The sequence below is a fragment of the Filicampus tigris genome, chromosome 9 (assembly GCF_054856515.1).
Source record: "Filicampus tigris isolate MCC_2025a chromosome 9, RoL_Ftig_1.0, whole genome shotgun sequence".
NCBI classification, from domain to species: domain Eukaryota; kingdom Metazoa; phylum Chordata; class Actinopteri; order Syngnathiformes; family Syngnathidae; genus Filicampus; species Filicampus tigris.
The window spans coordinates 19,398,028-19,410,669 of record NC_141225.1 but is presented as its reverse complement, the minus strand read 5'-3'; the positions used below and the strand labels follow the sequence as shown (position 1 = coordinate 19,410,669).

Here is a 12,642-nt window from a genome sequence, read left to right as displayed (position 1 = left end):
CCTTTCCCCTCTCTACTGACACATTAGCCAACCATTATATAACAAAAGCGATACACTAGGTGCCTCTCTCACCTATTTCTTTCTGCTCTTCCGCCAGCTAAATGGCCCGGTAATGTCATCTCGTTTTCACGGCATGACCGGGCCCCAGTGGGGCGGGGGGAACTTTGCTTTCTTTGGCATGACACTGTGCTCTGCTCTCCAAGCTTTCCCTCAGGGCGTCCCCCCACTCACCATGCACTGCTGACTGGCCTGCACTCATGCCTGACTTACCATTGGCAATATTTTACATACAATGTGGCGTAACGGGAGGACACTTCATTGTATTGATTATGCAGGGAGTGTTTGGTCATAGATCCAATTTGAAAATCTTGATTTTAACTGAAATGATTAGCCCATCATGTATATAACCGCACAAAGATTATCTGATTTATGTGCATAGGTGACAAATTCTGAAACAGATTCTTTAGACTCTTCCTGCGATCCAAAACATGCAAATTAGATAATACAGAGACGTAATAAGGGTTATGAAATGAAAATGGCTGTCTGTCTCTCTGTGTGACTGATTGACTGCTGTCTGTCCGGGATGTACCACACCTCTCACTCAATCTCAGCTGCAGTCGCCAAATTGTATGTATTTTAAAACTGCTGAAATGCATTATACGTATAATTCATCGGGGGAAAAACGCCTCGTGTGCCAACTTGTAAGGTGTGTCGAAAGCAGCACAGAATCACCCCTGACAGTAAAGCAAAATGTATAGAATTGGTGTAGCCTGTCTTTGACCTGAAGTAAGATGGGATAGGCTCCAGCTCACCCATGACCATGGACAAGATAAGCATTAGAGAAAATGGATGTCTGGATGTATTTGAAAGGTGCTTAAACAGGCTTCAGATGATCCATTTGCAGGGTACAGTGAAACATTTCCAATGGTTAAGAAGTTCACACCTAGCCCATGAACAATCAGCAATTGCTACACTAAAGGGTTAATTCTTACACAATGTGTTCAATTGATCAAACATAAAAAAAATCTGTTCTTAAAAATTAGAATGAAACAGTCAAACATTATGACGATGTAGGAATTGTTTCCATTTTCACAATATAGTGCAGACTGTCAAATGTTGCGCAGTATTCGTGACTCTACGATTCAAAATTTGATGTAGCAGCAATCCAAAATGCACATGAACTTTCAGACTCAAAAAAACGATGGTTAATAATAATAATCAACTGGCTAGAAAGCAAGATGCGTAGTATCTGTCACTAGAATGCAGGGCTGCAGTCAGTGAATGAGGAAATCGATTATAGCCAACAGTCTCTCAAAATGTCCACATTCTCTCTTCCTTGACAATCACACCATGTTTTTGTGGTTCAATAAAAAAAAAATGCAGTGCAGCATATTGTATGTGGAGCCTGAAAACATGATGCAAGGTTCAGGTAAAGAATTTGTCCATGCCTAGAACCGTCCCATATCTCTGTCCTTGGAACGCAGGTATGCTGTCCGGGGTGCTGGAATAAAGAGCCTATGTTCCTCTGTCCATGGTTCTTCAATAATGTGCATATGCTTGTTTCTGTCCATGGTCCTGGAACAAATCCACTGCGTCTGTCCCTGGTGCTGGAAGTTTGCTCTGTCCGAGGTTCTGAATTTAGCCTGCCAATACTTGTTTTTCTGGCTATAATGGCATTGGATAGACCAGGCATCTCCAAAGTTCGGTTCAAATTTCTGCCTTCAGCCTCTGGCATGAAAATTAACGAGTGGCCCGTCATGTTGACCACAGTTCAAAATACACGTTGGAAAAAAAAAAAAAAGCAGTTTTACATTTCACCACCAGATGGCAGCAGACCTCAGGCTGCCCTCTCGGCTGCTTTCGGAAATATGCTCAAGCGCGCTCTGCCTCTCCGAAAACACCACTGTCAAAGTTATGTTAAGAAATTCTGCATCAAGAGTCACTACCAAACGAAACATGCAAACTATGAGGTGACTGGTAAAAAAAAGCTGTGAAAATTTTAAGCAACTTGAAACTGAATGGTCGGCCCCCACACATTGTCACCTCACCAAATCTGGCCCTCTTTGCAAAAAGTTTGGACACCCCTGGGATAGACAATGTGTCGCTGACCACACACGGTCGATTTCGGTCAATCTTTCATTAGCCCAGCAAAGCAACAATCTAACCTGGGTCAACAAAATTGTGGGTAAAATAAAAAAAGCTCACTGACCACTTCATTAAGTAGACCAAGACAATCCCAAGATCTTCCTCTTTATTATTGTCATTGAAGTTTGCAGTGATGTTGAACTGCACTATAAAACTATGAGGTTACTAATATTCATCTAGTTACACGAGCAGGGCAAACACTTAACCAGTGTGATAAAATCCAAACACTACCAGTGTTATGTTCACATCTTTCTAATATTGTCAGTTAAAAATAATCATTGTATTCGAAAAAAAATAAATAAACATGGGATTCAACTCTTTTATTGGATCCCATAGACAGTGCAGGTGTATTTGATCATTTTTGATACCCATCGATAATTAAGGTCATCACCAAACAGAAAGCCATACTTGCACCGCTTGCAGACTGAATATTGAATTGTTTAATATCCTGAGCTAGAATATGTTTTAGCTGGGCCATGTGGAGGTATCTTCCAATAAGTTCACATTAGATGAAGCATTATATTTTCTGTCAACGAGAAAATGAAACAATGTGTCAAACGCATCCAGTAACACATTAGAGGCGTTAAAATAACTATATTAAAGCATTCTTCTGACAAATAAGTGGACTGAATGTGTCTCGCCGCCTTTATTTTAATACGTAGGAAATTAGATCAGTATATATCTATGGAAAGGGAGATTCTTGAACGTAGTTAAAGAGCCTTTTTTGGAATAGGAGGACGATGAGGAGAAGAAGGAGAAGAAGAAGAAGAGCCAAGTTTAATCCTGCTGACATACACAAACAGGCTAATTTCAATATAAAAAGGTGAGGCATGCCATGCCTATCCCTCTATAAAGGGGAAGTCAACCCCCAAAAAATCTTTACAAGAATGTGTTCTATGCACCCACACTAGTCGAAAAACAGCCTTCTGATTAAGATTGCCTTTGTGGAATATGAGTTAAGCAGTGTCCATCTCAGGGGGCAGCCATTTTGCCACTTGCTGTCGACTAAAAATGACATCACAGTCGCTCGGGCTCAGCTAATGACCAATCACGGCTCAACTTCAGAAAACAGGTGAACCGTGATTGGTCGCTACCTGAGCCCTGAGCGACTTTGATGTCATTTTCAGTCGACAGTGATGGCTACCCCCTGAGATGGCTAAAAACAGGTGGATTTTGCTGCTTAACTCACATTCCACAAGCGCAATATTAATCAGAATGCCATCGTTAGACTAGTGAAGGCGCATAGAACATCCATCCATCCATCCATTATCTATACCGCTTGTCCTCACAAGCGTCGCGGGCATGCTGGAGCCTATCCCAGCTGTCATCAGGCAGCAGGCAGGGGACACCCCGAACTGGTTGCCAGCCAATCGCAGGGCACACAGAGACAAACAAACACACACACTCACAATCACACCAAGGGGCAATTTTGAGTGTCCAATCAACTTACCATGCATGGTTTTGGAATGTGGGAGGAAACCGGAGTACCCGGAGAAAACCCACGCAGGCACAGGGAGAACATGCAAACTCCACACGGGGAGGCCGGGGCCGGGATCGAACTCACCAACTCTGAACTGCGAGATGGACGTGCTAACCAGTCAACCACCGTGCCGCCCCACGCATAGAACATATTATTGCAAATATTTTTGGGGGCGTCGACTTCATCTTTAAGAATGTTTACATCACACATATGCTCAGTTTTTAATAAAACAAGCAACAGTTGATGTGGAACCCAATATTGAGAGGATGTTATGGATCTCATTTAAGGAAAGCTTGTCGGTTTGGAATGGGAGACTTTCCTGGGAAGCAATGAGCTGTGTCTGTCTCTGGCCCCTGCGGTTATAGCAGGGCTGCATTGGAAAGAGATTAGTGCGGTGACATTTGACATGGGTGGGCGTCTGTGCTTGTGCCGAGCACCGGCTGTACAGATCAGCTGTGCTGACAGCTCCTCTCCTTCACTGACTCTCTGGCCCCAAAACACGGTCCTCTTGACAAACACAAGCTTCTGTACAACGTTGCCCGGACATCAAGTCACATAAACAAACATGCATTTGCCTTCAAGAGACACATGTACACAAATGGGGGAAAAAGGACAGCTAATTAGCCTAATTAGGCTGCAGTTCCTTTTGTGCGTCCGATGTCGTGAGCCATGCGGTCTCTCATGGAGGTCTGACAAGAAAAAAAAAAAAAAAAAAGTGTCTGGATGCTGTCTAAATCACGAAGCTCAAAAACCCCATTTCCACTACAACAGATCAATTCCACAGAGAGATCATAAGGTGAGATGACCTCTGACTCCTGGCTTTGTTGGCACACACTGATGATACTCGGAGGGCTTGACCTGGTTGTCAGGGTGATGTGACACCTCCATTCTAGATAGGGAGCCATTTTGAGGCCAGAGTGTCTGACTCCAAGGAGCCATTAATTGCTGCAGGGAGGACAGAGGGGCTCACAAGGGAATGTGACAACACCTGATTCTCTGCTAGATATGCCCCTGGGCAAACTAAAAGTCCAGAGTACGGATGAAGCGTGGCGTTTATGCCATTTTGTGTGGTCTATATTTTTACACCATTTTTTTTCCCAGTAATTGTTGCTAATACCTCTTGATGTTTTCTTTTAAGCTTTGCCCTGATATAAGCAATTAGCATCCCTGTAAATGCCATTGCAACCACAGATCACCTAAATCAGGGACACTCAGTGGGTTGAATTGTGGAGCCCGAACTGTTAAAGCTGAAGTAAACCCAAACATAGATTTTTTTTAGGATATGTTCTATGCAGGCCCACTGGTTGAAACACAGCATTCTGATTAATATTGTGTTTGTGGAATATGAGTGATGTCACTTTCAGTTGACAGAAGTGACAAAATGGCCGCCCCCTGAGATGGCTTGAAAACGGGTGGATTTTGCTGCTTAAGTCATTTCATATTAATCATAATGTCTTTTTTCAACTAGTGGGCCTGAATAGAACATATTCTTGAGAGAAAAAAAAAACTTTCCAAGAGCAGAACATAGTAGTATAACCATAAGCAACACTTCACTTCATGGAGCGCCGTACGCAGTCAACATTGCGGTTTTTGATATTCCAGCGCAACTCAGATCTTGTGTTAAAAGTGCAGCATCGACAATGTTTCACACCATTCAGAATGTCTTTTCCTTTTCCCTGCCATATTGCTGTTGTAAATGTAGAATTTAACATGTTTTCCGTTCAACGGCTTTCAGTTTGGACGGTAACCCTTCTCACAGTCAGTCTTTGCTGGCAGACAGCAAGAAGTGATGAAATGACTCATGTACTTTTTCACTGCCTGCGATTACCTGCGGTTCCACTGTGTGCTCCTCTTGTGTGGTGGAGCTGAAGGTATTGGCTTGCCAAAAGTCTCAGCTCCATTGTCCAATGTGGTCCCGACAATGGTGGCTCCAACCTGGGTTTCCCACTCAATGTCTCCCAGGCAGCCGCCACCGTATTCTTCATCATGTTTTTCTGTGGAAACACAACAATGTACACCTGATTAATGTGAAAAACAATTAAAAAAATGGTAAAAAATTAAATTAAAATGACCCGCCCTAATTTCAGTTTGATCTAACTTTCGCGAGGATCGAGCATCATGGAAGTTCGAAAGATTAGCTAGAATTGAGGAACCGCTGATGTATCCTTTGCTTTTCGCACTTTGACAGTAATAAATAAAACTGGGCGTGTACCAGCATGACTTAGAATGCAATTATCAATTCTCTGATTTAGTCGAAACAAAATTAAATTAATTACACAAGTTCATGCATGGTTCAGATCCTTTTGTCAAAGGATTTGATCACATCAAGACAATATATTTTTTTATGGTTTTACACTATTTTTGCATTACATGTACCACTGCATGTACAAGCCACTCCAAATTAAAACCAGGGTAACATTTTCAAAAACTACTGGACAATTATATAGTATAAATACAGCATATGGAATAAGTCTGTTTCACTGATAATGACAAAAAGTAGCAGAGAGACAAAAAGGACGACAGATCGAGGCTGAGGCAAAGACAAAGACAAGACAAAGAGAAAGGAGGAGTAATAAATAGTTAGCCCCGCCCAGTATAGTGTCCGTTCACTGGCAGTGAAGTTGAAATGTTCTTAGCAGGATGTCTTTCACTGTGTTCAGGCGATGTCAGCGGCGTGAATAGAACGGCGAGCATGAATGAGCACATTTTAGTTGAATTGTTCAGACTCGCAAACACTCGCGCGAAAATACACCGTATGCATGGTTGGTCTTCAAGTTCGATTAGCATGAGAATGCCTTGTGATGAGATCGAGAGAGCGCTGAATACAAGATGAGCGAGAGGAAGAGGGAGGGTGCTCTGTGTGCCAGTCTGCCTGTCTTCCTCCCTGCCAGGTAGTGACAGACAATGTAAATACCACAACAGCAATCTTCCCCGCCTGACCCCTAATTTGTTTCCCGCGTGCTTCTGTGAACTTTAACTCCATGCCCACATATGTTCCTACTATTCTTTACTCAGCATGTGGACTCAGCAGGACAAATTAAACAGTGTGTTTGAAAAAGACACATACCGAGTGAAGAAATCCATCAGGCAACAAGTCTGAACAAGGCGGGAGCGTCTGTCCCCCCCAGCTTCTGGCAGGCTCTAACACAAAGCGGCTTCCTGGCTACAGCTTAGCTCAGGTAGGGAAAGGTCATTAATAATGAATACCAAATCAGCATCTGAAAAAGGTTACCGTTTTCAAACGCTGCGCTCTCTTCCTTGTACCTCCCTCGTAGCATTTATTATAGCCTTTTCACTTTCCCTTCACTGCCACGGCTTTTGTCAGGGAAAATGTGAGCCGCGGCTTCATCCTGCTTCTGTCGCTGGCTAGAAGGTAGATGAGAGGGAAATGCTCGCCTGGTGTGATTTCTTCACACGGTGATCAAGTGTGATGGCTTCGGGAAGTGCTTCTGTGTTATTTGGTTGTCCAGGACCTAGTGTCATTGTGTGAGTCTCTCATGAAATGTGACCATGAGTCCAAAAATGGACACAATGCTGCAATAGACACAGTTGAGAAAAATCTACCGGTAGTTCTTGAATTTATAAGAGGAGCTGCCTGTGCCATATTTTTTTTAGCCACCCAGAGCATTTCACAAACACACAAGCACATATTTCCTGCAAACGCTAATAAAGCTCTATTGTGTTGTCACATGAGGGGAGCAGAAAAGAAGTAAGCGGTGTTACAAACTGACTTGCACAAAGGCATTTGAGCAGAGGGAAGGAGAATCACTGACAAGCGTGAGCTTTCAAAAGGCATTCGGTAGCATTCCCTCCTCCCTTTGTCTTCTTGTGCTCACGCAGGACTCTGGCGAAAAAAAAAAAAAAAAAAAATGTATATGCTACAGTTCGGCTTCTTATACATTCCCATTTGTTCAAGATGCTGGACTCTTTCTCATAACTTCTCAGGATTCTTGTGGAGGACTCCTGGAGGACATGGGGGGGTGTCATGCTGTGCGGTTGTGACCACATATGTGTGCACCACATGGTTGCCTTCAGGGAACCGTTTGATTGGATATGGGTGCTGGATCCTGTCGCCTATCTGTGAACTCTCCTTTAATCTGGATATAGTAAGCCCAAAGGGAAAGACACATAAGGGGCTGAGTTCAGTACTGCCGTCACTCTCCTCCTTTCTAACTCACTCTTTTACAAGACAAATGTGAAATTAGATCCAAATTATTCCCACATGAAAGTATACGCAAAATGGATGCACATTATTCTAAAGTAGGAATACTTTTGAGATTTGACATATATATAAGCCAGGGAAAGTTCCACATACTGTGAAGCAAATTGTAAGTTTCAATTAGGCGTCAGAAATGTCCAGACTGTGAGGTTGATAACCAATGTGACCGTGTGCGCACCACTGCACACAAATGGACACAGGTGTCGGGCCACTGTAGCCGGGCGACCTCTCCCTTTATGGTAGAACCTTATGACATGCAGAAGCAGAGACAACACTTCCCAGGGTGCATCGATCTCCTCGACACGGAGCTACTTGGCTCCCCGGTTTCAAACACAAAGGCAATACACCTGCCTGGAAGTGCAGCCCTGACACAAAGCCTGCAGGGAACAGATGTCTCTGAAGCGTGTGCTGGAATTGATGCTTCCGTTCCCATTCATTTATATCCAGCAGAAAAAATGAGATCCATTTCTTGCAGATACATGTGGAAAATTCCGCTCATAAATCTTGTTTTGTGAAGATGGAAATATGCTGATGTTAAATGTGCCATGTCATCATGACGATAATTCATATCTGCTACTCTTTTTTAAAAAATATCTTAACTGTGGAACTGACTTCAATAGAAAAATGAAAAGAAATCCAGAGGATGGAAAAAAAATCATCTGAAACATATTGTCCAAGAAACGTTGGAATTGGAGGATACGCTCAGTTTTGACATCGCTTCCCTTCCTTATGCAAAGCATCCATTCATCTGAGTTTGGGACCGGAGAACTCCAAAGCTGATGTAACCAAAGCAACATTACACAACAACCTGGATTTAAACTTGCATTGAAATCCGAATCTTCGTGGCACTTTTGTTTCATAAGATGCAGTATATTTGTTAAAACGCTTCTCTCGGTAATACAAAAAGACTGTCAATAGAAGGAAGGAACAATAATTGCAAAGGGGCCCCTGCATTTCTCGTGACCAAATCCAGCACTCTTTTTGTTATTTCCGCTATCATTCTTTCACCACTCTGTGAAGTTTCTGCAACTTTGATAAATCCTCAGTTGTAATGTGCCGGACTTTCTAGAAATTGTAAACCGAATTGACTTTAGAATGATCCGCTTAATGTCACCTTCTCGTGTTACGAGAATCATTTAATGAACATGCCCCGATTGAGCTCATTAGGCTTTAAAAATTAACATTGCGTTTGCTTTAATAATTCAAGTGACAGTAAAATTAGGCAAGCTAATGCAGTCGTCAACAAAACATCATTAGCTAAGTGAAAACCTGTCACATGGAATGTGTAGATGTATTTATATTAATCTCAATCATGGTTGCTAAATGAAGTGAAACTAGGGGAGCGCAGGTATAAGGGATCTCAGTTTTTATTGAGAAATGATGTAAATGACCTTCATCACAGAGATAAACATACAAATTGTGACAAGGACAAGGTAATCCTGTCCGTCCTCATCCCACACAATCCCGCACAGGAAAAAGAAGATGATGAATGAATCTTAAAGTTGAACACCCAGAGACTGACAGAAAGAAAGAAAACAAAGGCTTCTAAATCACTGCGGCAGAACTGCTCCATTGCCATCTGATGATTTACTGTAGGTTCCCTAAATGAATACAATCGCAATGAGCGGGAACAAATATCAGCTCCCTGTGGAATGGCCCTGTAACTGGACTGTTTTATGTCCACCTCCCCTCCATTGCCTGCATCATTTTTCTAATCCAAACCCAAACGTCAATAGTCATTTCAGCCAGTTGAAGGGCCATGCAAAGTGTATGCATCTTTATGTGTGTGTGTGTGTAAACGTGTGTGAGTTGGTGTGAGCGGGGATGTGTGCACTTGGAGCGGGCTACTTGCAGCATGACGGACATGTGGAACTACAAATCAACAACGCCGCCAGCAACTTCAAAGGTGTCGATGGTAGGAGATTTGAATGGCGTGTCGGAAGAGACGTTGATTATTGCGCGAGTCAGTTGTTAAGACAACGGACGCTCGTGGGCATTGCTCTCTCTCTCTCTCTCCATCGCTGTCTTGTCATATTCTGGCGAGTTTCAAGGTGAGCAACATCTTTCGCTGTATTTGATGTCTGAATAATGAATGACGTACAGATGTGATCCAGTGTGAAAGTCATCGAAAGGAATCAAATCAATAAGTGCGGGCTACATTCAAAATATAGTAAGCAAGTAAAAACAAAAGGTTTCAATGTTTTTTATTGGAAAATAAATCAAATTTGGTAATCGTTACAGTGTAACTTTGTTAAAGTATATGAAAGGTGTGATTTGGAGGGTTAGGTAGAAATTGGCCTTGATGTTGACAATTTGACTCCGTGTCTGTGGTTCGCAAATAACTTATTTGCTGCATTTCTACAGCGCAGATTTGACCTTATAGCTTGTAGAGGCCTCATTTAGCCTGCTCAAGGTTTGCGCATGTAAAATCGAGTGCTAACTTGAATGCACATGAAAACAGATGTGGAAGATGATTGACTAACCTGGTGCATCCAGGGTTGTGTTTGCTAAATGCACAAAACCGCCGCACAGTTCATTTTGCGTGTTCCGGGAGGAGTGTATGCAAATAGACCAATTTTGTGTGCAATGTGATTTATGAAACCCGAGACTAATTTCAGTGGCTGTTTTTGCATCATTAAAATAACACATCTGAAAGACAATAATGATGAAGGAATGCAAGCAAAATGAGAAGCGATAGTGAGAACGGATATTTTCCGCGACAGCAAACACTTTGGAATGGCAGAGACAAAAAGTTCAGGAATGTAATTTGGGAGATTTTGAATAATGTAAGGGGATGCCTTGGAGCCAGTCACAAGAAGGTGTCATGTCATCTATGACAAAACTCATTTGCATTTCCTTACTGTAATGGCAGAAATTCTCTTGTGATTTGAGATAACACTTCAAAGCATTGGCTCTCACACTTACCTCTGGGTCATTTCGGTAATGTACTTTTTTTGCCTCTTCCACTGACACTTCCAATTCCACCACTTCAAACGTGATCTTGTGATGATTTCCCAAATGTTTGATGGTGAAAACTATCACTGGCAGAAATGCAACCATCTTTTAAATATGGTGGTCTTTGCCACTTTTAAATCCGACCCCAAGTGTTTTTACAATGTTGCCTCGATCACCCGATGATAATGGAAGATTGTGCTTGAAGTTGCGCTCTTTCATGCCACTTGAACATTTTAGTCCGGATAGAGCAATAGAGCTCAATTTAATATAAGAAGCCTTCTGCTACTTTTGTCAGCTGCCTGGTCCGTATGGTTCACAGTCAATCTTGTGGAGAAGAGGTTGAACTGAAAGATAGCTGAAGAATATTGATTGGTATTACTCATTTTAAGATATCGTAAGAACACAGTTTGAGTTCAACAGTAGATCGTTTTGTCAATTAAAACTAGGAGAGGCAGAATGAGTATGAAATACACAACATTAGATGGGACTACTAGTTCAAATTTAAAGAATAGATATAAACGTGAGAAAGCACACAATGCACTCTTAACTGTTTATAAGATTGATTAATCCAATTGTAAAGACATCATCTTACTCACAGACACACACACAAAGGGTATGCACAGCAGTAGTGGACAGGCAGACACCAGGACAGAGCCTGCACAGAAGATAAAATTCCAGGGTGGCTTCACTGTGGGCAATGCTCTGCAGTGCACGCCGGCCTGGGGCAAAGGGAGGAGTGAAGGGAGGTGACGGGAGAAAAGATGGAAGGGTGGGACAGAGTGGCAATGGTGTTATCAAACTGGTCCAGGGGACATTTTGGGAATAACATGTCCCACTCTTGTGATTTAGCTGCTATCGTGAGACTGAGGTAGCAAGACAGACAAATAGATAAATAAAAAACAACAACAGAAATTATGGCAGGAAACTAATGCACTCCAGGTTCACATATGTGTATATGTGGCATATGTGACGGTTGGTTAGTTTCCTATGCAATGTACAACACAATACAATATAATACAATTTAATTTATATAGTGCATTTCATAACAGCTAGAGCTGTAACAAAGCACTTTACAAACAATACAATAAATAGAACAAAAACAATAAAATGCTGTGATACATGTATTAATGAATATAGACATAAATAATATATTGCCCTGCTATTGGCTGGCAACCAATTCAGGGTGTCTCCTGCCTACCGCCCGAAGACTGCTGGGATAGGCTCCAGCACACCCCGCGACCCTTGTGAGGATAAGCGGTATCGATAATGGATGGATGGATGGATGGATAAATAATATATAAATCTAAATAAAATATAAATAATGACGCCAATAAATTGACATAAAACACTATATACAATTGACACCGGAAAATTTCAGGTCTGATCAAAAGCCAGAGAAAAGAAATGTGTCTTCAACCGGGTTTTAAAAATGGACAGAGAGGAGATTCCTCCTGTTGGAAATATTGTGTAATATTCCAAATAAATATGTATTAAAATTATTCAAGGGTACAGAAAAGCTGCCTTATTATTTAAATCCTTTTCCCACTATGTCTTAACGTGGGAGCACTGAAGGAGCCTTCCTCTGCCAGGCACATTTGCCCCAAAACAAATTAGCCAGTTTGTCGGGGCCTAGGGGGTGTGCGGGGGGGGGGGGATCGTAATCAGGCGTCAAGAGGTGGAGGCCCTTGAAGATTAATTGGAAATGGGCCCCCAGTAAATGTCAATGGCAATCAAGGGTTTGTATAGCTCTGATTGACTCTATACACAGATCCTTGTGCCTAGGATAACCTTTCCACTACAGTGACATTGCTGGCACTGCTCCCGGACTCTCTCCGTTGCAACA

The 12,642-nt window shown here is 42.2% G+C and overlaps 1 protein-coding gene across 6 annotated transcripts in view; it reads right to left on the bottom strand.

Annotated features, from left to right (window-relative positions):
* Nucleotides 1-12,642, bottom strand: part of celf4 (CUGBP, Elav-like family member 4) — a 255,505-nt gene that overhangs the window by 83,865 nt on the left and 158,998 nt on the right. For all 6 annotated transcript variants that reach the window (XM_086041185.1, XM_086041186.1, XM_086041187.1 and 3 more), the window contains one exon: nucleotides 5,454-5,619. In XM_086041185.1, coding sequence (XP_085897311.1) covers nucleotides 5,454-5,613 — 160 coding nt within the window. In that variant the 5' untranslated portion in view covers nucleotides 5,614-5,619. The remainder of the gene's footprint in view (nucleotides 1-5,453; nucleotides 5,620-12,642) is intronic.